The following is a 27,583-nucleotide window of genomic DNA, read 5'->3' on the forward strand; positions in this document are numbered from 1 at the left end:
TGGATTTGGGGATCCTCGGCCAATTCTTCCTTGCAGATCCTCTCCAGTTCCGTCAGGCTGGATGGTGAACGTTGGTGGACGCCATTTTCAGGTCTCTCCAGAGATGCTCAGTTGGGTTTAGGTCAAGGCTCTGGCTGGGCCAGTCAAGAATGGTCACAGAGTTTTTGTGAAGCCGCTCCTTGTTATTTTAGCTGTGTGCTTAGGGTCATTGACTTGTTGGAAGGTGAATCATCGGCCAAGTCTGAGGTCCAGAGCACTCTGGAAGAGGTTTTCATCCAGGATATCTCTGTACTTGGCCGCATTCAATGACAACCAGTCGTCCTGTCCCTGCAGCTGAGTAACATCCCATAGCATGATGTTGCCACCACCATGTTTCACTGTTGGGATTGTATTGGGCAGGTGATGAGCAGTGCCTGGTTTTCTCCACACATACCGCTTAGAATTATCACCAAAAAGATCTATCTTCGTCTCCTCAGACCAGAGAATCTTATTTCTCATAGTCTGGGAGTCCTTCATGTGTTTTATAGCAAACTCTATGCGGCTTTCATATGTCTTGCACTGAGGAGAGGCTTCCGTCGGGCCACTCTGCCATAAAGGCCTTGACTGGTGGAGGGCTGCAGTGATAGGTGACTTTGTGGAACTTTCTCCCATCTCCCTACTGCATCTCTAGAGCTCGGCCACAGGGATCTTGGGGTTCTTCTTTACCTCTCTCACCAAGGCTCTTCTCCCACGATTGCTCAGTGTGGCTGAACGGCCAGGTCTAGGAAGACTTCTAGTGGTCTCAAACTTCTTCCATTTTAGGGTATGTTTCCACATTCAGGATTGCATCAGGATTTGACGCAGGTAAAATCTGCACCAAATCTGCACCTGAGGTCACTGGCAGGTCACCTGCGTTTTTCGACGCGTTTTTCATGCGGATTTGTGTGTGTTTTTGTAAGCTCAATAAAGATATACAAACAAAAAATGGTGATGTCATTTCTTGTCCAACCTCTTCATTTACATACTCCATTGAATAATGTTTACACACACAGACAGATAGATGATAGATAGATAATAGATAGATCTATCCATCGAATCGATCTAGCGTATCTATTGTCTATCTATAATTTAAAAAAAAAAACACGGGGGAAAAAAAATGGCGTGGGCTCCCGCACAATTTTCTGCGCCAGAGGGGGAAAGCCGACGGCCGGGGGCCAATATTTGTAGCCTGGGAAGGGGGTAATACCCATGGCCCCTCCCAGGCAATGAATATCAGCCCGCAGCTGTCTGCGTAGCCTTTACTGGCTATTAAATTTGGGACCCCCCCCCCCCCCCCAAAAAAAAAATGACGCGGGGTCCCCCTATATTTTATAGCCAGAAAGGCTACACAGACAGCTGCAGGCTGATATTCATAGCCTAGAGAGGGGACATGGATATTGGCCCGCCTCCCCCGGATACAAATACCAGCCCGCAGCCGCCCCAGAAAGGGCGCATCTGTGAGATGCGCCAATTCTGGCACTTAGCGCCTCTCTTCCCGCTCCCCGTGTAGCAGTGGGATATGGGGTAATAAGGGGTTAATGTCACCTTGCTATTGTAAGGTGACATTAAGCCCGGTTAATAATGGAGAGATGTCAATAAGACGCCTATCCATTATTAATCCTATAGTAGTGAAAGGGTTAAAAATAAAGACACAGCCAGAAAAAAGTATTTTATTATTCTTAATTTCACCATACTTACCATACTCGATCACCTGCAAAAAATTAAAAATAATAAACCAACCGTATACTACCTTTCCGCCGTAGTCCAATTAATAACGAGTGTCCCACGACGATCTCCCCAATAGAACAGTGACATTGGGTGATGTGACTGCTCTATAGGCCTCCAGTGACATACTGACAGGAGACAATGGCTCCTGCAGTGCATCACTGAAGAGGTTACCGGAGTTCAGGGTCTCACTTTGTGGCAAAGCTGTAGGGGAATTTTCCCACACCGCAGTGCCACAAGTGAGACTAGGGACTATTTCTCACAGAGGCGGAGGAATACATTGCTGAAGGATACCTTCCTTCATTGTATTCCTGGAGCCCCTGGAGAGCGGTCGCATCAGCAGATGTGGCTGCTCTCCACGGGAGATCGTCGTGGGACACTCGTTTTAGTTGGATTTCTGCGGATCAGGGAGTATATTGTTGGTTTATTATTTTAATATTTTTTACAGGTGACACTGGCTTTGGGGATCAAGGTGACAAGTGATGGTGAGTATGTACTCTGTTCTATGCACTGTAGGTCTATATGTACTGTATCATGTATGGTGCATTGTGCATGTCGTATGTCGCATGGTGCATGTCGCATGGTGCATGTCGCATGTCGCATGTGCACACAGTCTAGACGAGTCCGGCTCTGCTACATCTTATGCCTAACATCCAGATGTAGCAGAGCCTGTAGATGATCTCTGGAGATAACTCTCCAGCGTTCGCACAATCAGCTGATCAGCTATTTGTGAGAACCAGCCTAGTGACCGGAGATAACCCCCGGTCATGTGCACGGCAGATCTCACGATAAGATAAGTTATCCAGAGAACTGCAGTGGACGCGGGACTGGTGAGCCGGCATGGACATGCGTAGTAAGCTGCGTAAACGCAGCTTACTACGCATGTGACTAATCATTAGATGTGAATTTACTGCATCTAATGATAGTCTATGGTAAATTTACGGTGCGGTGACGGAGCGTCGCCGCATTGTAAACAGACATGCTGCGTTCTGAAAAGACGCGCCGCATGTTCGTTTACACATAGTGGAGACGGGATTTCATTAAATCCACTCTACTATGCTGTAACATCTGAACGCTGCGTGTTTGATGCTGCGGCTCTAAGCAGCGTCAAACACGCACCGTTTCCTGAACGTGGAAACACACCCTAAGGATTATGGAGGCGACTGTGCTCTTAGGAATCTTGCAGGAATTCTGTTGTAACCTTGGCCAGATCTGTGCCTTGCCACAATTCTGTCTCTGAGCTCCTTGGCCAGTTCCTTTGGCCTCACGATTCTCATTTGGTCTGACATGCACTGTGAGCTGTGAGGTCTTAGGCTATGTGCACACAATGCGGAAACGCTGCGGGTCCGCTGCAGTTTCCCATGAGTTTACAGTACAATGTAAACCTATGGGAAACAAAAAACGCTGTGCACATGCTGTGGAAAAAAAGCGTGGAAACGCAGCAGTTTACATTCCGCAGCATGTCACTTCTTTCTGCGGATTACGCAGCGATTTTACAGCTGCTCCTATAGAAAACCGCGATAAATCTGCAGCAAAAACGCAGCGTTTTTGCTCTGCAGATTTATCAGATTTTTCCGCAGTGGACCAGGATACGTGTGCACATAGCCTTATATAGACAGGTGTGCGCCTTTCCAAATCAGGTCCTATCAGTGTAATTACACACAGCTGGACTCCAATGAAGGAATAGAACATCTCAAGGAGGATCACAAGGAAATGGACAGCATGTGACTAAAGGTACCTTCACACTAAGCGACGCTGCAGCGATACAGACAACGATGCCGATCGCTGCAGCGTCGCTGTGTGGTCGCTGGAGAGCTGTCACACAGACCGCTCTCCAGCGACCAACGATGCCGAGGTCCCCGGGTAACCAGGGTAAACATCGGGTTACTAAGCGCAGGGCCGCGCTTAGTAACCCGATGTTTACCCTGGTTACCATCCTACAAGTAAAAAAAACAAACAGTACATACTCACCTTCGTGTCCCCCGGCGTCCGCTTCCCTGCACTGTGTGAGCCCCGGCCCTAACAGCAGAGCGGTGACGTCACCGCTGTGCTTTTACTTTCACTTTAGGGCCGGCGCTCAGTCAGAGCAGGAAGCGGACGGCGGGGGACACGCAGGTGAGTATGTACTGTTTGTTTTTTTTACTTTTAGGATGGTAACCAGGGTAAACATCGGGTTACTAAGCGCGGCCCTGCGCTTAGTAACCTGATATTTACCCTGGTTACCAGCGTAAAACATCGCTGGCATCGTTGCTTTTGGTGTCAAACCTGACGATAAACGCCGATCTGACGACCAAATAAAGTTCTGAACTTTATTCAACGACCAGCGATATCACAGCAGGATCCTGATCGCTGCTGCCTGTCAAACACAACGATATCGCTAGCCAGGACGCTGCAACGTCACGGATCGCTAGCGATATCGTTTAGTGTGAAGGTACCTTTACATATGAGGGTCTGAGCAAAGGGGCTGAAGACTTATGACCATGTGATATTTCAATTTTTCTTTGATAATAAATTTGCAAAAATTTCTACATTTCTGTTTTTTTTTCAGTGAAGATGGGGTGCAGAGTGTGCATTAATGAGAAAAATTAACTTTCTTAATTTACCAAATGGCTGCAATTAAACAACGAGTGAACAATTTAAAGGGGTCTGAATACTATCCGTACCCACCGTATGTACACAGTGACTGCACCAGCAGAATAGTGAGTGCGGCTCTGGGGTATATTACAGAATGTAACTCAGGATCAGTAATGTAATGTATGTACACAGTGACTGCACCAGCAGAATAGTGAGTGCAGCTCTGGGGTATAATACAGGATGTAACTCGGGATCAGTAATGTAATGTATGTACACAGTGACTGCACCAGCAGAATAGTGAGTGCAGCTCTGGGGTATAATACAGGAGGTAACTCAGGATCAGTAATGTAATGTATGTACACAGTGACTGCACCTGCAGAATAGTGAGTGCAGCTCTGGGGTATAATACAGGATGTAACTCAGGATCAGAAATGTAATGTATGTACACAGTGACTGTACCAGCAGAATAGCGAGTGCAGCTCGGGAGTATAATACAGGATGTAACTCAGGATCAGAAATGTAATGTATGTACACAGTGACTGTACCAGCAGAATAGCGAGTGCAGCTCGGGAGTATAATACAGGATGTAACTCAGGATCAGTAATGTAATGTATGTACACAGTGACTGCACCAGCAGAATAGTGAGTGCAGCTCTGGGGTATAATACAGGAGGTAACTCAGGATCAGTAATGTATGTACACAGTGACTGTACCAGCAGAATAGCGAGTGCAGCTCGGGAGTATAATACAGGATGTAACTCAGGATCAGTAATGTAATGTATGTACACAGTGACTGCACCAGCAGAATAGTGAGTGCAGCTCTGGGGTATAATACAGGAGGTAACTCAGGATCAATAATGTAATGTATGTACACAGTGACTGCACCAGCAGAATAGTGAGTGCAGCTTTGGAGTATAATACAGGATGTAACGCTGGATCGGTAGAAGATCAGTAAGGGTACTGTCACACTAAACGATTTACCAACGATCACGACCTGCGATACGACCTGGCCGTGATCGTTGGTAAGTGGTTGTGTGGTCGCTGGGGAGCTGTCACACAGTCAGCTCTCCAGCGACCAACGATGCCGAAGGCCCCGGGTAACCAGGGTAAACATCGGGTTACTAAGCGCAGGGCCGCGCTTAGTAACCCGATGTTTACCGTGGTTACCAGCGTAAAAGTAAAAAAAAACAAACCGTACATACTTACATTCCGGTGTCTGTCCTCCGCCGTTCTGCTTCTCTGCACTGTGTAAGCACCATAGCCGGAAAGCAGAGCGGTGACGTCACCGCTGTGCTCGGTTTCCGGCTGGCCGGCGCTCACAGTGCAGAGAAGCAGAACGCCGGGGGACAGACACCGGAATGTAAGTATGTACGGTTTGTTTTTTTTTACTTTTACGCTGGTAACCACGGTAAACATTGGGTTACTAAGCGCGGCCCTGCGCTTAGTTACCCGATGTTTACCCTGGTTACAAGTGAACGCATCGCTGGATCGGTGTCACACACACCGATCCAGCGATGACAGCGGGAGATCCAGCGACGAAAGAAAGTTCCAAACGATCTGCTACGACGTACGATTCTCAGCAGGGTCCCTGATCGCTGCTGCGTGTCAGACACAGTGATATCGTATGGATATCGCTGGAACGTCACGGATCGTACCGTCGTAGCGACAAAAGTGCCACTGTGAGACGGTACCCTAATGTAATGTATGTACACAGTGACTAAAGACGTTGTGTAAGGCTGCTTTCACACTAGCGTGGGTACGGGGCCGTCGCGCTGCGTAGGCCCGACGTACCGACGCATACTGTGCAAAAAATGCCCGACATGGGCAGCGGAAGCAGTCTTACAACGCTTCCGCTGCCCCAATGCAAGGTCCGGGGAGGAGGGGGCGGAGTTTCGGCCGCACATGCGCGGTCAAAAATGGCGGTCTCGACGCACAAAAAACCGTTACATGTAACTTTTTTTGTGGCGGCGGTGCGCCAAAACATGGCGCAACCGTCGCACGACGGTTGCGACGTGAGGCACTGCGTCGCAATGCGTCGCTAATAAAAGCCTATGGAGAAAAAACGCATCCTGTGGGCAACTTTGCAGGATGCGTTTTTTATCCACAACGACGCATTGCGACGTGCAGCCCACGACGCTAGTGTGAAAGTAGCCTAAGAATGATTATAATGGCTGCTGATAATCCACACCATCTTATCTATGGTACGATCTGTGCGGCGTCCGACAACTTGTATCTCTCCGCATTTAATAAACCCTGCTACCGGCAGACAGATGTGGAGTCTGTAACATCGGGATTGTGCCGTGTCGGCAGCGGCAGAACGAGTTAGAGCTTTTCAAAAATTAATAGATTTGTGTTTAACCTGGCTCACACCAGAGCCACCAGCGATTCTCTCCTACATGGAAATTCCCTGACAAATCTTTTTGATGCTACAACAATAACCTGTTTGTAATGTGAATTCCTTCAAGAATACTTCGACACCTACTTCCCATTTACATCGCTGGAAATGATTTCAAAAGGCGTTAAGCATAAGCAATGAGACACAATGCAAATGTGTGCGAGAACCGTGGTCGGGATCCATTGTAAACTGCGCTGTGATTACAGCTCTGTATGAAGACGCCGACGCTGAATATCAACTTCATACATTAAGCTTTATAGGAGAGGATCACACACAGAATTGTGTAATAATAATAATAATAATAATAATAATAATAATAATAATAAAAAAGTATATACATGGAAAAAAAAACACTTCTCTCTACATCCCCTCGAAATGAATCTGCCCGGTAATCAGATGATCGACTTCTAAACCCCACAGCGGCCACCGCAGGGGAAATTAGGTATTACATGCCGCACAAGACTAACGGGGAGCAGAATATTTGACAAGAAGGGTCCCAAGCTGGATCCCCCCAGGATGGGTTGTTTTTTGTTTGTTTTTTTTATAGTAAGGATAAGTGCATACAACATCTTATAAATGCCTTTTCAGTAGTTCTAGAGGCTTTTTTTTTATTATTACATATATAAAATAATGGTGAAGCCGCTTCATAAACAAACGGGTCACTTTTTGAAGCCACTTTTGAAGTCTGAAGTAGTTAAAAAAAAATAAAAATTAAAAATTATCATATGCAGTGATGTAATTTTGCATTATGTTAATTATTTTGAGCTTTTTCTGCCTGAAAAAGACTATGTGTGCATAAACCTAAAGAAGCACCCACTGTGCACATGAACAAAAAAAAAATAAAAATGCAGAATTAATAGGGGCCTTCATTTATCTGATCAGAGGGGGTGCCAAGAGTCAGGTCTATCCTAATAAAAATAAGTCATCAATATTAAAGTCCCGAAACACCCCTTTAACTAGATATGCTAACAAGTGTAAACTAGTGGGACCCCTTTATAGATCCCATTTATAATATGTGCAGAGCCAATGAGATCCAATAACAACAGCACCCCGACAGATTACACCACTGCGTGCAGAGAGTGCCCCCTCCATGCTGACTGTCTCCACAGCACCGGTTTCTCCATTGGTGACTACGGATAGTGGGTTTTGTGAAGGTGCGGACAGTGACCGGCCGATCGCCCCCCGGCACAGCAGGCTCTCAGCCAGGACTATATAGAGACCTCAACACGCTTCATGTATCTGTGGGTCCCTGACCCTTACAGTCAATGTAAAATATCCCCGAAGTGGATTGGGGGGCTTGCATCGCCCCCATTGCACTTCCAGGATAATTGACCTTTGGCATTAAAGTTTGACTTTTCAGCCCTGGCACATCGGATTTCTAGAAGGTAGGTCGCCTTTTCTTATTTTATGGGGGTAGTCCGATTAACATAGGATAGATAATAAATGATTGTTGGGGGTCCGCTTGCTTAGACCACCACTGATCCCTAGACTGGGAGATCCAAAGTCCTAGTAGTGAGCACGGCTCCATTCACCGTCACTCACTGGCCGCAGTTCACACAAGCCCAGGTTTTCCCGATCGTTGGGGATTCCACAGCCGGATCCCACATTTATCTGTCCTATGGCTTTTTTTGGGCCACCCAGCTAGCCCAATATCATCCTGTCCGCCATCCTGGGACGTCTATTCCATGACAGGTCTGCCAGTCAGCGTCCTCCCGGGCGCCATGCAGCCGTGTATAGGACGCGCTCACTTGCGCTGATGTAATACCATATCTGCCCTGTAGTGGCCGCTGCAGGTGAAGCATACCGCTAGCTTTCCCTAGCCTGGGGCGGCTTCCTTATAGAAAAGATTTGTAATTGGCCCCGTGACTATAGCACAAGCAGCCATTTTTTTTTTTAATATGGTGCCTTCATTCGCAGTATTAAATATTCAGCGTACAAAGGGACCGATAACCAATTTTTCAATTTATTTTTATAGCATTTTAGGGAGCGAAGTTCTTCCAATTCAGAAGGAAAAAAAAAAAAAAAAAAAAACACATTTGAGGGTCCGGTCAGCCTTGACAACTTCCGAATGAGTGGAAAGGAAAACAAGAAGACACTCCCCAATTATAGCGGTGACCCCCACGTCTTTCAAGAAAGGGTAACTATGAGGAGAGGCTTCAAACCAAGATGAAGCCGAGAGGAGATGAATGCGGTAATGGGCCCTGGTCGGAGGGAGGCAGAGACCTTTCTACTGAAAAGAAGAAGAACTAAGAAGTCTCACAACAATTACTGCACAAATACGGTCACTCTGGACTTGCCGGGTGGGCTTCCAAGGGCAGAGGGGACAAGCCCACCCTCTCCTCGCTTGTTCCAGGGTGTCTATGGGCAAGCAACAAAACAAACAAAACTTAGGGAGGGTGGCAAACAGAGAAAGGCGCTGAAGACAAATCTGCCATGTTCCATTTCCCATTCCCAAGTCCCGGGGTGAGACCCCAAAATCCAGATCAGATATCACATTTCCTATGCCCAGAAAGAGGGTCACTTCTTGCTTCACGGACATCCTAAATCTATACATGCTGCATCTTTATTTGGCAAAAAATCTTTACCGTTTATACATACCCTGCATCCAAACCCAGTGGCAGAAGGCAATTTGCATAATAAGCAGAGATATCCCACATTTTGTGACACCTTTTTCCTATCTAGCTTATAAAGACTTGTGGGTCTAAGGTCTCCAAGTGCAAGAGGGTGAAAAAAAAAAAAGCCAGTAATTGCTGCAAACGTTTCAGGTGAGTCAACAAGTGATTATAAATTTCAGTCATGTCGGGCAATAGGTGTGATGATCAGAGATGTGTTACTTCTTTTTTGGTGAAATATTTTGGCAGATCGGGACTTTCAAATCTAAGGTCTGAGTGCAGGAGGGTGCAAAGATGAGCAAAATGAAATTGTATATCAACCAAAAGTGAGGAAAGGGCATAGATGTATCAAAATAGCACTAGCAAATAGCATTTGGTCCACAGCTTTATGCCAACGAATACAGGAAGAAAACAGAAGTAAGAACCAAACACTGTTCTCTACTTTTTTTTGTTGCCACAGTTTGGACATTTCTGGGTATTTTCAGGCCATTTCTGTAACATTACTGATAGAATATTTGCAGGAAATTCCTATATTATTAGACTATTATAAGAAGGTTGGGAGGGTCGGGGGGCAACAAGAAGAAAAGAAGAATCTGAGTGCCCAGCTGGCAGGGAGGGGGCGAGCTTTGATCATTGGAGCACAGGGCACACAAAGAAAGGAATTGTCTATGAGAGGCAACAAGTTTCTTTGTCGATTCATCCACCTTTACACGTCTGCCAAGTATGAGAGGTGACCATGTGCCGCCCCCGAGCACCGGCATGAATGACCACCCGGACCACATGGAAGCAATTTAACGCCATCAACCTGAGTAATTTGCTCCTATACGACCAGACACCTATTAGCGGGATTTTTTTGTGCACGCGGAAAGTTTAACGGCTCTAATTTGTGGGTTTATAAATAGTGATGAGTGAAAGTGCTCAGATAAGGTGTTATCCGAGCATGCTCTAGTGCTAACTGAGGGTCTTCTGCGTGCTCGAGTATGTTAGAGTCACCATGGCCTGTTTGGTAGACAATCCCTGCATGCATTGCACCTGTCAAACAGCAGGGAGACATGGAGCCGTGGGGGACATATTTTTCGAGCACCCTAAAGACACTCGGTCAGCACATGAGCATGCTCAGATAACACCTTCGCTTACCACCATTTATAAATAATCCAGCCATGGAGAATGTAGAACTGGTGGAATGTGATGGATCTGAATCTTTTTTTTTTTTCAACCTATATAATGAGACTGTATGCAGTGAGCGCTCCCCAGTGGTGGCTTTAGGCAACAAGAAGTTTAATAATTAGTAATTGATCCACAAATAAAGGGAGGTCATTAATATTAGAACAGTGGGTGAATCAGACTATGGGTTCCCCCACATTACTAGGTGGCCGTGACGCTCGTTTGAGTTTGCAACCCCCGTTACTGTTCCCATTGTGCCATCTCCATAACAGCCACTGTCTTTGGTGTTACAGCATTAAACTTGATGGAAAAAAAACAAGTCAGACCCCTACCGATGTTCTACCCTAGCGATAGATCATCCATATTCTCAATCTGCATTACCCCTTTAATTGGGACCCTCTTATATTATTAGGGCTTATTCACGCATTGTGGAACCTTAGGTTATAAAAGGTCATATCCACCGTCAAAACAATTCCTTTACATCTTTTACATCTCAATGCACAAGAAAATAAAACAAATTTTCACAATTTTCCCACAAGAAGTTTAAGAAAAATTTTCAACCTTATTTCTCTACAGATTCCGTAGTCACCATAGCAACAGACTACAAAACAAACTCAGCGTAGTCTGACCCCACAGTCCTTCCCCTTCTTTCTGAAGAACATAGCAAATCTGCTTTATTAAATGAACGCTGCAAAATCAGACTGCACAGTAGAATGGGTCTGATGTTACCACGGAGATGCATAGCCTGCATGGGAGCTGTGAACACAAAACGGCAGTTTTTTTTTTTTTTTCACTGTAGCTTTATCGGTTGCAATGATTGGATGCCAGATGATGGTCTGTATATAAACCTATCAGACCCTACTTTTAGACCCCTAAATAATTGTCCGCCGTCTTAATAAACAGTGAGCCAGGACAATACGTAGCTAATGAGATGGGCACCAGTACAGCCCAGGGAAAAGACTGGAGCGCTGCCCGCGCTGGGTGACATCTCTCCACACAAATCGTTATTCCTAGCACTGAAAAAGCAGTAAATGAAGGATTCTGCGGGGGAATTAAAGTGCGGCACCAGGTCTCAGCATGACTCTGTGACTGTTCCCGGGCGCGGCGCGTGTACCCTGGCGCTCACAGCAGTCATGTCATGAGCGGCCTGGGAGTAAAGGATGCGTGGCTGATCTATTTACAAGCTCCACTTTTAGGTTCTTATGAACCATTTGAGAGCAGAAAATTGTTGTAAAGGTTTCCAAGTGCCAACATTCGTCACATGCGTCTGCTGCGGGAGAGGAGGGGCGGTGAACGAGCCGCGCCCCGGAGGAGGGGCGGTGAACGAGCCGCGCCCCGGAGGAGGGGCGGTGAATGAGCCGCGCCCCGGAGGAGGGGCGGTGAACGAGCAGAGCCCCGGAGGAGGGGCGGTGAACGAGCAGAGCCCCGGAGGACGGGCGGTGAATGAGCAGAGCCCCGGAGGAGGGGCGGTGACCGAGCAGAGCCCCGGAGGAGGGGCGGTGAACGAGCAGAGCCCCGGAGGACGGGCGGTGAACGAGCAGAGCCCCGGAGGACGGGCGGTGAACGAGCAGAGCCCCGGAGGACGGGCGGTGAACGAGCAGAGCCCCGGAGGACGGGCGGTGAACGAGCAGAGCCCCGGAGGACGGGCGGTGAACGAGCAGAGAATTACCAAAAAATAGGAAGGGAGGGAAAGCCCTGCTGGTCGCCTGCAAATTTCCCTGGTGCTGCATAAGCCCCCCTGAACGTTTTCTGTGCCCGGATACCGCAGAAGCCCTGGAGACTGATGCACATTTACGGGGACAAGAAGGAGGAATGGTGTTACATTTTATTTTTTTTTTTTTTTAAATAAAGGTATAATATTGGGCAACTTTACCCCCAGGTTTAAGATTTTGAAATTAAAAACAATGAAAAAAAAGTGCAATTATTTTGGGAGGAGGAAATAATTATTAATTGGAAAGAGGCGCCAAGCCGCAGAGTCCTTTTTATGAATGAACAAGGTTTCCCCATTGTGATGGGTCCATGAGTCAGGGCTGAGTCACAGGTAGCCTCACCTCTGCCCATTAACCCCTTCCACAGAGGACTACGGTGGAGCGTCCGCACGGGCCGGGGTCAGCGTGACCTCTGACCCCAATGGTGACTGTGGCACAGGGGGCATTGTATACAAAGTGGGCACATGTATCAGAGGTGGGCGCTCTCCAGCACACTGTGCACATCTCAACCTCAGACTGCAGCAGAAAACACCAGGTATCATGTGTATGGCAGCATACTGCAAGAGGATTCCATGTAGTGGATGGATAATGGGCAGTAGAACTACAAGTCCCAGCAGAAGCAGGCTTATTTCCCGGCTGATCACAGAGAACACTAGCTGGGAGAAGGCATGGATGGAGCAGCCGGGAGGGGGCGCTGTGCTGGGGGAGGACAGGGAAGCGCTGAGCACATGGGCCGCACAGGAGACATAAACAGGGCGGCGCAGGCGGCGGCATTACTATACATGAGCCGGGGGAGGGCGCCATTACCATCCGGCCTCCTCCCCCCGCACCCGGACATGTTTATTCAAATACGGCCCGCCGCCCTCATTAACCCTGCGCCTGCTGCACCCCTGCCCTTCCAGGATTAACCCTGCGCCTGCTGCACCCCTGCCCCTCCAGGATTAACCCTGCGCCTGCTGCACCCCCTGCCACTCCAGGATTAACCCTGCGCCTGCTGCACCCCCTGCCACTCCAGGATTAACCCTGCGCCTGCTGCACCCCCTGCTCCCCCAGGATTAACCCTGCGCCTGCTGCAACCCTGCTCCCCCAGGATTAACCCTGCGCCTGCTGCACCCTCTGCCCCTCCAGGATTATCCCTGCGCCTGCTGCACCCCCTGCCACTCCAGGATTAACCCTGCGCCTGCTGCACCCCCTGCTCCCCCAGGATTAACCCTGCGCCTGCTGCACCCCCTGCTCCCCCAGGATTAACCCTGCGCCTGCTGCACCCCTGCTCCCCCAGGATTATCCCTGCGCCTGCTGCACCCCCTGCCACTCCAGGATTAACCCTGCGCCTGCTGCACCCCCTGCTCCCCCAGGATTAACCCTGCGCCTGCTGCACCCCCTGCTCCCCCAGGATTAACCCTGCGCCTGCTGCACCCCTGCTCCCCCAGGATTAACCCTGCGCCTGCTGCACCCCCTGCCCCTCCAGGATTAACCCTGCGCCTGCTGCACCCCCAGGATTAACCCTGCGCCTGCTGCACCCCCTTGTCCTCCAGGATTAACCCTGCGCCTGCTGCACCCCCTTGTCCTCCAGGATTAACCCTGCGCCTGCTGCACCCCCTTGTCCTCCAGGATTAACCCTGCGCCTGCTGCACCCCCTTGTCCTCCAGGATTAACCCTGCGCCTGCTGCACCCCCTTGTCCTCCAGGATTAACCCTGCGCCTGCTGCACCCCCTTGTCCTCCAGGATTAACCCTGCGCCTGCTGCACCCCCTTGTCCTCCAGGATTAACCCTGCGCCTGCTGCACCCCCTTGTCCTCCAGGATTAACCCTGCGCCTGCTGCACCCCCTTGTTCTCCAGGATTAACCCTGCGCCTGCTGCACCCCCTTGTCCTCCAGGATTAACCCTGCGCCTGCTGCACCCCCTTGTCCTCCAGGATTAACCCTGCGCCTGCTGCACCCCCTGCTCCTCCAGGATTAACCCTGCGCCTGCTGCACCCCCTGCTCCTCCAGGATTAACCCTGCGCCTGCTGCACCCCCTGCTCCTCCAGGATTAACCCTGTGCCTGCTGCACCCTCTGCTGCTCCAGGATTAACCCTGAGCCTGCTGCACACCCCCTGCCCCTCCAGGATTAACCCTGTGCCTGCTGCATCCCCTGCTCCTCCTGGATTAACCCCCTACCTGCTACAGCCTCTGCCTAACCTGGAATATTAACCTTTTGCCTGCTGCCACATCAGCCTCTTCAACATTAACCCTTATATGCTTGAATGCTGCACCATCATGATTTGCCCACTGCCTGCTGTACTCCTCCAGGATTATTAACCCTCTGCCTCTTGCAGCACCTTCTACTCCACTATTAACCCCCTGCCTGCTGCAGCCCCTGCTCCTCTTATTATACTGCGGCAACCTCTGGCCCAGCATTATTAATTCTGCAGCAACCCCTCACCATTAACCTTCTGCAGCCCCTGCTAGAGCCATTATTGTCCTTCTGCCAGCTGCTGCAACACCTGCTCCCTAATCCACTGCCTGCTGCAACCTCTGCTCCCCAGCTATTTAACCCTTTGCCTGCTGCCACCTCAAAACCCCTTTCTAACCCAATTCCTGCTAAAACAAAACCTGCAATGATGATGAACCACCATCAACTGCACTGAGCCCTGGCTACCAACTTCATAGCCAGCTAAATGCATCTGTCCACTGACTGCACCATTACCAATGGGAGGGCCAGGACCCTGTATAAGCCATATCACCCCCTCAGTCCTAGAAACCACTGCAAATCCTATAGAACAAAAGCTTCCACTACACAGTAACTAGGGATGGAGACTGTATTATTTATTGCTGTATCACAGGAAATAGCCAGCTACATCAAATATGGCTCCTGCATGGTCACCCAATTTTTCCAGACGCCTGAATGGCAAATATGCCAAGAATGCCCCTAATTGCTGCATAACTGGACCCTACAGTGATCCAGCAGATGGTCCATAGTGCAGCCATTTACGAATGTCCAGCACAGCCCGCGACCACCAGCGTCCGCTCCTTTCAGAGCAACAAAAATAGGTGAAATGTAATTTCTCAACAAAAATCATCAGACACCGGCAGCTTTCATTTATGGGGATTTATGAAACATTATCTGACCCGACTCCCCGGCATAAATCCGACCAGACGACGACATGTGGCAGACACATTACACGCATCACAATAACCCAAGTCACCTGCGCGACGCCCGCCATGTTCACACCACACATTTTGGAACGTTTTTTTTATTGTTTTTTTTTGCAGCCAGATAAAAAACAAAACCTATGGACTTTTTGGATTGTAGCGCCTTCTTCAACATGTCGCGCGCTCTGGGTTTGGCCTTTTATAGACTTGATTTTAGGGCTAAGAAATTGTATGTATAAAATGTACCAGACTAAAAAAATAAAAATAATCAATGCGCTATGAATTTTAAGCATTTTTTTCCCTTTTAGAGGGGTCTAAAGAAAAAAAAAAAAAGGCTCTGATAAAATCATGTAAATAAAAAAAAAAACAAAAAAAACAACAATACGTGCCAATAAGTCTCCGTATGAGAAATTGTATATATGCCGCACGCAGGTAACAGATGAGAATACAGCGCAGCGCTGGAAGTTCGTCCCCAGCTGCATCGCCCCGGCCATCGCAGCGGATATTCCCTCTCCCGGCGGCCACAGCAGGGGCCTCATTTTAATTATGGGTTGTCAGATTTCACCCAACAAAAGCAAAAAGCCAACCTATTATTTTGCTAATAAAAAAAAGCGTAAGCAGAGTTCCAAGGTCACCGCAAATGACCGACGTGCCATCCATTCTCGTTAGGAGGCAGACACGGCCACATGCATTATTATTAGACGCAGGCACACGAGGGCCACAGTGCGGCCAGCCTGGCGCTATATGGGGATTCAGGAGGCCGCCTTATTAAAGAGTCTGCAGCGCACCACGCCGAGCCCGTCTGCGGAGGAACCAGGGGTTTTTGGATTATTTTTTTTTCCTCTTGATTTGAGTTTTGCTGGTTTGGGATCCGCTCGTCACGATGATGTTCTCCCTAAACCGACACAGATTTGCAGACGAAAAACCTGCAGTGCCGCAGAGAGCGACCAGCGGTGCAGATTTTAAGTCTGTAACATCCTACTCTGAACCGTGGATTTGCAAGAGGAAAATATAAAAGTGTTTTACATTAAAAAAAAAAATTTAAATCTGCACCAAAAACTGATCAGCGCCGCCAATTTTAACCATGTAGCGCGGCAAACGATGCAGCGGATTTGAAAAGCCTGGAGGAAAATCTAAGGCAAATCCGCGGAAAAACCACCATGAAACGCTCCGTATTTGTAGAGTGGATTTGCTGTAAAATTCAAAGATTTTGGACTGTGCCTTATTGAGAGGAAAAAAACAAAAACAAAAGCCCAATAATTACTACCGCCCGCCATGACAGTGATCATAGGGATGGTGACTCTGCTTTCTGTGGACCCTGAATGGCATAGGGCAATAGTGTTCTGCCCCTTCTATTTCCTCTTCTACTATACTTTTGCACCATTTATGAGAAATATTATTAATAATAATAATATTCAGATCATGAACCTGGAAGCTCTGGATGAAAAATTGCAATAAGTCCCTCTGAGATGGTCAAGAGCTGCAATAACAGGATAGAACGCTGCGCCGACTGTTGCAATCAACTGGCCTCTTGTACAATGCAAGAGTATATAATCAAAAAATATCAAAAAAAGGAAAACAGCACAAAAAACTGAAGAAAAACAGCGTGGCAACGTTTTGGATGTAATATCCTTTTTCAAGGATTTTCAAGGATTTAACATCCGAAACGTTGCCACGCCATTCAGGCAATTAAGTCCACTTGTTTTCTTCATTTTTTTGTGCTGTTTTCCTTTTTTTTATTTTATTATTGGAGACCATTGGATTACTGGTTGGGAAAGCTTTGCATAACACTTGAGGCAATATTGGATGCTGTTCCAACTTTATATATATATATATATATATATATATATATATATATATATATATATATATATATATGTATATATATATATATATATATATATATATATATATATATATATATATATATATATATAATCACAAAAATAAAAGTTTAGAATATAAATTGCATTGCTCAAAAGGTTATGCTGTAAGAAAAAAATATATATTTTTTTCTCTTCACAACAGGATATTTGCACAATTTTTTGTGATTGTCCCATGCAAAATGTTTGCAGCAATCTATGCATAAACGCAGCCAATTTTCACATGCAGAAAATTCTGCAAATCTAAAAATTTTTTTATCCTTCCCAATGATACATTTTAAAATGGGAAGCCTAAATGGTTTCTACCAAAAATTGGTGCTCCGATGGAACGCTGCGTTACAGTTTTGTCAAAATGGCCAGTAGTGGCCCGCCGTCATAGATGTAGGAACGGAGTGATGCCCTGTCCTCCTTATCTGTCCTCTGAGGAGCCGGCTGAGGCCTAACATGCGGTGACAAAAACAAAAAAAAATAAATTGTATAATATTCCATTTCCGATTGTCAATTTGTGCTTTATGTGTTCACAAAGTGAGGGTCGCGTGGTCACATTGGAAAATTGATGTGACCAATATCAGGGCATCACTGCCCAGAAATAACGACAGGAGGGGTCCTACAATTAACGAACAGCGCGAGACCCTCACTTTCTGAACTTACATTACCAATTTTTGCTTTATAATATTATATATTTTTTTCTCCGTTCTGTCTCTGATCTGCATCACAAAGCCGTAACCTCAGGCACCGGCCGCCATAATATAAGAGAAATGGAAGTCGGTGCCCTCTGACCCCGCAGAAAATCCACGTCTTTGTCCCTACGCCGTGATATAGAAGCCATTAATTACACCTGAGCCAGGAAGGGCCGGAAACGCTGGAAATGATGGGATTTGTCTTTTTTTTTTTCTTTTACAGGTTCCTACATGTCTCTCCCCACTCCACCTCCTTACATGAATGTCATCCATGCGGCTAAAGCTTTGTTGTAATGTACTGGTTACTGGTGGAACTGGGAACGCCCCATACAAGAGAGAAGGTGGAGGGAGAAAGAGGGAGACTCTGGGCCACTAAAGAAAAAAATAATAATAATGCATAAAGTGCTTGATGTGTTCCTGTCACCGGCCCAAATATGACCCTGTGGAGTGCGGACCCCTAATGGCAGAACCCTCCCCTCCGACTGAGATCACCATATGAAAGCAGCGGCTATGGGGTTATTCAGGAGACTTGTGGTCCCTTTAAAAAAAAGTATGCTAAACCTCCAGCGCGGAAATGAATATGTAAAATAAGAAGGACCAGGGGGAGGAAATCCAAAGCCGAAAACATGCGGGGAAACAGAAGCAACTGTCAGAGGAGGCTGCAGACCCCAAAAAGACATTAAAAAAAGGAGAAAAATAATGTAACAAAACCTAAATATTATATTTTTTCTTTTTATTAAAAGGAGGAATTGAAGACAAAGTCATTTATCTCTGAGCAAATCAAGAAACCAATGTATCAAAAAAAAAAAAAAAAAGAGGCTATTTTTTTTTGCTAAATGAATAGTAACAGTTTGTAGCAACATCAGCACTGCAGAAATAAATGTATATATATATATATATATAAATGTATGTATCACAGTCCGGCATTAGACATGGATCCGCTCTCCTCGCCGGACGGTAAAGGTTAAAATCGGAGACGCCATTATTTACAGACCGACATTAGCACCAGCCCCCCATTGTATCCAGACCCCCCCGATAGGATTTATCAAAATGATATCACGTGTGTTATATTGGTGGACCCCCGCACCGGAGAAGGTAATAATATGCAGGTAGAGGGCAAAGCTGCGGCCAACATCACCCTGAGGCCTGACGGAGGAGGAGGAGGGGGCCGGGACAATTCTGGGAATATTAATGGTGGTAATAATGAGGAGGGGCGGGCAACAGGCCGAGATTATTACTAGGAGGAGCAGGAGATGCTGGGGGTGATAGTACTGTCAGCGAGGGGCAGGGAAAGTTAGGAATCTAGAATAGATGTATATAGTTATATTAGGGGGTCCGTGGAGGAGAGATAGGGGGGTACGTAGATGACCAGCAGCCAAAACCAATCTAAAAAAAAGTAAATAGAGGGATAGTGACCGCCATATTGATCATTAGATTATGCTGCGGCCCCCCAAGAGACGGACCCTGAGGACAGCAAGGCAGCAGACACAGACAGATATATAAGGAACGAGAGAGAAAAAAAAAAAAGCTAACGGGCTGCGAGGGGCTTTCTGGAAGCCGCAGGTCGAGGGCCGCCTTCTAATGTCAGGGGCAGGTGCGGATGATGGGAGTTAGCCTCCTAGGAATCAGCGGGAGCAGCAAGAGGGAATAACAGCCATATTATATACGACGTGTAATGTGTATGTATGAGGGGGGAGGGGGATACATAATAGCCGCCATTATAATACACATCGTATACATAATATATCACACAGGGAACGTGCAGCAGGTACCACACCGGGCTCCACCGCTGTATACACTGTATGCGGGGGTCTCCACTGACTAGAACGATATATAGCTGATCTATCACTACTGGGGTCTCCGAACACGAATATATACAGCAGGTATCACACTGTATACGGGGTCTCTGGTCATTATATATAGAGGATATGATACTGTATATGGGGTCTCTGGACATTATTATATATACAGCAGGTATCTGGCACTGTATACGGGGGTCTCTGGTCATTGTATACTACACACAGCAGACATGACCCCTCCAGTGTATATTATAGAGTCTCTGGACATTATAACCTTGTGAAGTAGACCCCCCTGCTGTATTATACCGGGGGTCCCTGTCATGTAGACACCTTTGCTGTATTATACCGGGGGTCCCTGTGATGTAGACCCCCCTGCTGTATTATACCGGGGGTCCCTGTGATGTAGACCCCCCTGCTGTATTATACCGGGGGGTCCCTATGATGTAGACCCCTCTGCTGTATTATACCGGGGGTCCCTGTGATGCAGACCCCCCCCTGCTGTATTATACCGGGGGTCCCTGCGATGTAGAACCCCCCCTGCTGTATTATACCGGGGGGTCCGTGATGTAGACCCCTCTGCTGTATTATACCGGGGGTCCCTGTGATGTAGACCCCCCTGCTGTATTGTACCGGGGGTCCCTGTGATGTAGACCCCCCTGCTGTATTGTACCGGGGGTCCCTGTGATGTAGACCCCTCTGCTGTATTATACCGGGGGTCCCTGTGATGCAGACCCCCCCCTGCTGTATTATACCGGGGGTCCCTGCGATGTAGAACCCCCCCTGCTGTATTATACCGGGGGGTCCGTGATGTAGACCCCTCTGCTGTATTATACCGGGGGTCCCTGTGATGTAGACCCCCCTGCTGTATTGTACCGGGGGTCCCTGTGATGTAGACCCCCCTGCTGTATTGTACCGGGGGTCCCTGTGATGTAGACCCCCTGCTGTATTATACCGGGGGTCCCTGTGATGCAGATCCCCCCTGCTGTATTATACCGGGGGTCCCTGTGATGTATTATATCGGGGTCCCTGTGATGTAGACCCCCCCACCTGCTGTATTATACCGGGGGTCCCTGTGATGCAGATCCCCCCTGCTGTATTATACCGGGGGTCCCTGTGATGTATTATATCGGGGTCCCTGTGATGTAGACGCCCCCACCTGCTGTATTATACCGGGGGTCCCTGTGATGCAGACCCCCTCTACTGTATTATACCGGGGGTCCCTGTGATGCAGACCCCCCCTGCTGTATTATACCGGGGGTCCCTGTGATGCAGACCCCCTCTACTGTATTATACCGGGGGTCCCTGTGATGCAGACCCCCCTGCTGTATTATACCGGGGGTCCCTGTGATGTAGCCCCCCTGCTGTATTATACCGGGGGTCCCTGTGATGTAGACCCCCCTGCTGTATTATACTGGGGGTCCCTGTGATGTACACCCCCCTGCTGTATTATACGGGGGTCCCTGTGATGTACACCCCCCCTGCTGTATTATACCGGGGGTCCCTGTGATGTAGACCCCCCCTGCTGTATTATACCGGGGGCCCCTGTGATGTAGACCCCCCCCCTGCTGTATTATACCGGGGGCCCCTGTGATGTAGACCCCCCTGCTGTATTATACCGGGGGCCCCTGTGATGTAGACCCCCCCCTGCTGTATTATACCGGGGGTCCCTGTGATGTAGACCCCCCCCTGCTGTATTATACCGGGGGGTCCCTGTGATGTAGACCCCCCCTGCTGTATTATATCGGGGGTCCCTGTGATGTAGACCCCCCCTGCTGTATTATATCGGGGGTCCCTGTGATGTAGACCCCCCTGCTGTATTATATCGGGGGTCCCTGTGATGTAGACCCCCTCTGCTGTATTATACCGGGGGTCCCTGTGGTGGATTATACCGGGGGCCCCTGTGATGTACACCCCCTGCTGTATTATACCGGGGGTCCCTGTGGTGGATTATACCGGGGGTCCCTGTGATGTAGACCCCCCCTGCTGTATTATACCGGGGGTCCCTGTGATGTACACCCCCTGCTGTATTATACCGGGGGTCCCTGTGATGGATTATACCGGGGGTCCCTGTGATGTAGACCCCCCCCTGCTGTATTATACCGGGGGCCCCTGTGATGTAGACCCCCCCTGCTGTATTATACCGGGGGCCCCTGTGGTGGATTATACCGGGGGTCCCTGTGCTGTACACCCCCTGCTGTGTCCATACATATATTGTACTCGTCCATTATAAGGTTATTACAGGTGAGTGCTCCTCGTGTCCCCGGGGCCCCTCTGGCCCCGGCTCCCGCTCCCCGCTCTAGCTGAGGGCTCTCATCCTCCTCCTCCGCCGTGCTTCTCCTGCTGCAGCTGCAGCCTCCTGTCTCCCCGGGATCCGGTGCATTTCCCGTCCTGCCCCCACCACCCCCGACGTTAATTATAATAATCCGGAGTACTAATAAATTATGCTAAGTCGCCCGTGTGTGTATGAATATGAATATGTAAAACGCGGTAATGATTACCTGCTGCCGCTGCCGCTGAACTCTCATCTTGACTCGCTGCTCCTCCGTCCGCCATTTTGAATATTTTAACCAAAATCGCCCGGCCGCTGACCCCTCCCCCTCCCGCGCCCCCTCCTTCTCCTCCTCCTCCTCCTCCTCCTCCTCGAGGCTGCTGCTGCTGCTGAGGCGTTTTTTTTTCTCTGTAATCAAAATGCTTTATTTAAACAGGCACAAGGAGGACAAAGTTTAGCTCCGCCCATAACCGTTGTCAGTCAGTCAGTCTGAGGTTTGCAGGTGCTCAGAGGTGGGTGGAGCTTGTTAGCGCTTTAGCACACGCATGCGCGGAGGAGAGGACGGCGGAAACAGGTGGCTGTGAAAGTGTACAGGAGGGACTAGAAGTCTCAGCGAGCACTCATAAAACTTCTAGACGTCTGAGAGTGACGAGACGTGCTAGGTTTTACCATTTAACCCTTTAAGACCACAATCCCCCCCCCCCTCTCGTTTTTATTGATACCATTTTGGGGTACGTGCGATGTTTTGGTCACTTTCTATTGTATTTTTTTTATTTAAGGGGAAATGCTGCGACCCAAAAACAATAATTCTGGCTTTTTGATATTTTATTTATTTTACTTTATGGGTTAATTTTATTTTTACGTTTTTCATAGATCAGATTGAGTCTCCAGAAAGTGGCCGGTTGCCATAGTAACACATCAGGACACCACCTTTAAATTGTGGTTAAACATCAGCGATCGGAGCTCTCTCTGGTCGCTGCTGTTAGAGGTGGGCGCCGGTGGTATAACCGCTCCAGAAGCCCCTCACCCAACCTGTGAGAAAAACATACATCACTAAGGGGTTAAAGTTTCTCTGCAGGACTACAATCCTCAGCATCCATTTATAACTGGGTTTTTTTTTTTTTTAGATGAGACTTGTGCTTCCACCTTCTGGATCATAAACGCTGGTAGGGTTTGCTGAGACTTGTGGTCCCAGGACGGGATTAGACTTGCAGATTTACAATCTAAGATATGTTTGGAGGACTACAAAGCTCAGCATTTCCTTATAACTTCTTCCTTGTGGGTCGGGTGCTGGTAAGGTGAGCTGGAAGTTGTGGTTCCACAGTCTGGAGCGTCTGCTGATCAATGACCTGAAGGTATCTGGAAGCTGGTAAAATCTGCTGGGACTTGTAGTACCACAATCCAGGGGCATCCATAACGGACTACAATGCTCAGCATTCACTTCTAGGTGATTTAAGGGTCGGATGATTGTGGTAAATCAAGCTGGTTCCACAATCTGAAGCATCTAGGAGGGACTACAAGTCCCAGTATCCTTTGTATACTGGCAAGGTATGCGGAGTATAGGATCTCATAATTTTACAATTTACGCATCTTTGCAGGACTACAATCCTCAGCATCCCTTATAATTGAGAGCTCTATTATCTGGTAAAGATATGCTGAGACTTGTGGTTCCAGGACATGCCGGGTCTATGTAAAACTACAATCCTCATCATTCACTTCATTCTACTTAGTTGAGACTTTTGGTTAAACAGTATAGAGTGTCTGTGGAGAACTACAAGTCTCAGCATCCGCATATACCTTGGAGACCTTTATAGTCTGATAAGGTATGCAGTAATACAGTGCGAAGTGACTATGTAAGAACTACAATCCTCATCATTCACTTATAATTTTCTTCCTCTTGTTGCTAAGCCAAGCTGGATTGGATTGTAGAGGGACTACAAGTCTCATCATGCACTGTAATTACAATTTTTTTTTGGTAAGCTATATAGGTGTGCTGAGACTTGTAGTTCCACCACCGGCTTTTCAGGACTGTACAGAACCGCTACCTATATTGGGGACTACAAGTCTCATCATGAAGTAGTAATAGGTAGGAATAAAGTTTCTTAGAGATGCTGGGACTTGTGGTGTCGGCGCTGGCTCTGCAGGCACGGCGGCGGTGTTTGCCTGCAGCCGGTCGTGTCCGCACTCGTCGTCTCTCCTACCAGGATTGGGTTTGTTTAAAGAAACCCCATTGTAATAAAGAACATAAGAAACTTACAGAATGACTGATCCTTTGTGCCGAGAACCCAGCAGCTGCCGCAAGTTCACCGTTAACCCTTTGTGGTCCTGAGGCGATAGGAAATTACAAAACTTCTTTTTTTTGTTTTTTGTTTTGCCGCCGGTGATAAATGTTAATTATAAACCGTATTGTAATGCACAGTTATCAGCCGGAAGATTAAAACCACGGACATTGATGACAATGGCGCCTGTCAGGGCTGGAATATGTCAGGTTGCAAACCAGCGTCACATTCTGGAGTCTGAATGGGCAGCAGGAAAAATGCGCAAATAGAAGGACATGAGCGACAAGGGCCAAAATGTTCTGTCTGGAGACCGGGTCAGAGCTTGTCCAAAATGGCAAGGTCTCGCAGAATGTTCCCGCTATACGGCAGGTCTCGCGGGGTGTTCCCGCTATACGGCAGCTCTCGCGGGGTGTTCCCGCTAGACGGCAGGTCTTGTGGGGTGTTCCCGGTATAAGGCAGGCCTCACGGAGTGTTCCCAGTATATGGCAGGCCTCGCGGGATGTTCCCTGTATGCGGCAGCTCTCGTGGGATGTTCCCAGTATACGGCAGGCCTCATGGGAAGGTTCCTGGTATATGGCGGGTCTCTCGGGATGTTTCCGGTATATGGCAGGCCTTGCGGGAAGTTTCCGGTATATGGCAGGCCTCGCGGGGTGTTCCCAGTATACGGCAGGCCTCGCGGGGTGTTCCTGGTATATGCATGTTTGTATTTGCATGTTATGTATTTTTGGGAAGTTTCCAGTGTACGGAAGGTCTTGTGGTGTTTCCGGTATACGGCAGGTATTGTAGAGTGTTGCTGGTACACAGTAGTTCTTGTAAGGTACTCTGGTATTACAGTATATTCTATAAGTGATCAGACTATTGCAGGTTTAAGACCCCTACAGGGACTAAGAAAAGAAAGTAATTAAGAAAAAAAACAAAACTTCAAACCGCCCCATTCTTCTTTTATTAACACTCTTGCGGGGTGTTCCCTGTATATGGCAGGGCTTGTGGGGTGTTCCCGGTATACGGCAGGCCTCGCGGGGTGTTCCCGATATATGGCAGGGCTTGTGGGGTGTTCCCGGTATAAGGCAGGCCTCGCGGGGTGTTCCAGATATATGGCAGGGCTTGTGGGGTGTTCCCGGTATAAGGCAGGCCTCGCGGGGTGTTCCCGATATATGGCAGGGCTTGTGGGGTGTTCCCGGTATAAGGCAGGCCTCGCGGGGTGTTCCAGATATATGGCAGGGCTTGTGGGGTGTTCCCGGTATAAGGCAGGCCTCGCGGGGTGTTCCCGATATATGGCAGGGCTTGTGGGGTGTTCCTGGTATACGGCAGGCCTCGCGGGGTGTTCCCGGTATACGGCAGGGCTTGTGGGGTGTTCCCGGTATAAGGCAGGCCTCGCGGGGTGTTCCCGGTATATGGCAGGCCTCGCGGGGTGTTCCCGGTATACGGCAGGGCTTGTGGGGTGTTCCCGGTATAAGGCAGGCCTCGCGGGGTGTTCCCGGTATAAGGCAGGTCTTGTAGGATGTTCCCGGTATACGGCAGAGTTTGTGGGATGTTCCCGGTATAAGGCAGGCCTTGCGGGGTGTTCCCTGTATATGGCAGGGCTTGTGGGGTGTTCCCGGTATACGGCAGGCCTCGCGGGGTGTTCCCGGTATACGGCAAGGCTTGTGGGGTGTTCCCGGTATAAGGCAGGCCTCGAGGGGTGTTTCCGGTATATGGCAGGCTTTGTGGGGTGTTCCCGCTATATGGCAGGGCTTGTGGGGTGTTCCCAGTATAAGGCAGGCCTCACGGGGTGTTCCCGGTATATGGCAGGGCTTGTGGGGTGTTCCCAGTATAAGGCAGGCCTCACGGGGTGTTCCCGGTATACAGCAGGTCTTGTGGGATGTTCCCGGTATACGACAGGTCTTGTAGGGTGTTCCTGGTATACGGCAGGCCTCGTGGGGTGTTCCTGGTATACGACAGGTCTTGTAGGGTGTTCCTGGTATACGGCAGGCCTCGCAGGATGTTCCCGGTATGCGGCAGCTCTCGTGGGATGTTCCCAGTATACGGCAGGCCTCACGGGAAGTTTACGGTGTATATGGCAGGCCTCGTGGGATGTTCCTGGTATATGGCAGGCCTCGCGGGGTGTTCCCGGTATATGCATGTTTGTATTTGCAAGTTATGTATTTTTGGGATGTTTCCAGTGTACGGAAGGTCTTGTAGAGTGTTTCCCGTATACATAAGGCCTTATGGAGGGTTTCCAGTAAGCGGCAGGTCTTGTGGGGTGTTTCCAATATACGGAAGGTCTTGTGGTGTTTCCGGTATACGGCAGGTATTGTAGAGTGTTGCTAGTACACAGTAGTTCTTGTAAGGTACTCTGGTATTACAGTATATTCTATAAGTGATCAGACTATTGCAGGTTTAAGACCCCTACAGGGACTAAGAAAAGAAAGTAATTAAGAAAAAAAGCAAAACTTCAAACCGCCCCATTCTTCTTTTATTAAAAATAAGGAAAAATCTCAAAATTAAACATTTCTTATTTTCATGCCTGATAAAGTCCAATCTATCAAACTATATAATTAAATTATGCAACAAAAGCTGTAAAGAGAAAAAAAAATATCAAAAGACCAGAATTGCTGTTTGTAGTTCACTGTAACTTTGCCAAAAGTTGCAATTAGAATCAATTAAAACATTGTATACACCCAAAAATGTATCAATAAAAGCTCCGGCTTGCCACCCAAAAAACAGTTACGTGGACGGAAAAATAAAAATATTAGGGGCCTTGGAATATGGTGACACAAACCAATGTAAAAGAAAAAATAATAATTTCACCACAAAAAAAAAAAAAGTGAAAGCACAAAAAACAACTACCTGGTGCCACAAAAGCCTCCGGAAATGCGGCGATCCCTCAACATTGTACGACAGTATAAAAATCACTGTGTATTTTAAAAGCCAGAATATTTGTACAATTTTTAGTAATTTTAATTTACTTCACTTTTTTGTCTGCAGCTTTTTAGACATCTCAGCACATTTTACTTATAGCGTTTTTTTGTTTTGTTTTTTACCCCAGTTTGTGGTATTTTTTTTTTTTTAAATTCGTTTATTGATTACAGCATGAACCATACATACATTTGCTTATATTCATTATTATCCATTAGATACATAGAATTACCACACATAGCCATGTCTGGAATATTGTAAAGGTTACAAGCAATGCATGTCAATCATTTGTTTACATCCTATTCAAACTTTAACTACATTAACTTCTAATAAAACCTCTAAAACTAACATGCTGCCGCTTAAAGGAGAGTTCTAGATAGATTCTACCCTGTGAGTAGACAGTGTCCGCAATCTTACACCTTTTCCTTGTATATTTGTTAAGTTA

At 47.9% G+C, this 27,583-nt stretch overlaps 1 protein-coding gene and 1 long non-coding RNA gene across 13 annotated transcripts in view; one reads left to right on the plus strand and one right to left on the minus strand.

Moving 5' to 3' along the window:
- POU2F1 (POU class 2 homeobox 1) overlaps positions 1 to 22,283 on the minus strand; it is a 125,325-nt gene extending 103,042 nt beyond the window's left edge. For all 4 annotated transcript variants that reach the window (XM_077293746.1, XM_077293744.1, XM_077293745.1 and 1 more), the window contains exon 1: positions 22,191 to 22,283. In XM_077293746.1, the coding sequence (XP_077149861.1) occupies positions 22,191 to 22,245 (55 nt within the window). In that variant the 5' untranslated portion in view covers positions 22,246 to 22,283. The remainder of the gene's footprint in view (positions 1 to 22,190) is intronic.
- A 207-nt stretch (positions 22,284 to 22,490) lies between these two features.
- The window catches only part of LOC143814993 (uncharacterized), a 100,587-nt gene continuing 95,494 nt past the window's right edge, over positions 22,491 to 27,583 (plus strand). For 5 of the 9 annotated variants that reach the window (XR_013223654.1, XR_013223657.1, XR_013223655.1 and 2 more), the window contains exon 1: positions 22,491 to 22,535. This is a non-coding gene — a long non-coding RNA (uncharacterized LOC143814993). The other 4 variants (XR_013223656.1, XR_013223653.1, XR_013223660.1 and 1 more) reach the window with 2 other exon arrangements.

This window comes from Ranitomeya variabilis, chromosome 3 (genome assembly GCF_051348905.1).
Source record: "Ranitomeya variabilis isolate aRanVar5 chromosome 3, aRanVar5.hap1, whole genome shotgun sequence".
Classification (NCBI taxonomy): domain Eukaryota; kingdom Metazoa; phylum Chordata; class Amphibia; order Anura; family Dendrobatidae; genus Ranitomeya; species Ranitomeya variabilis.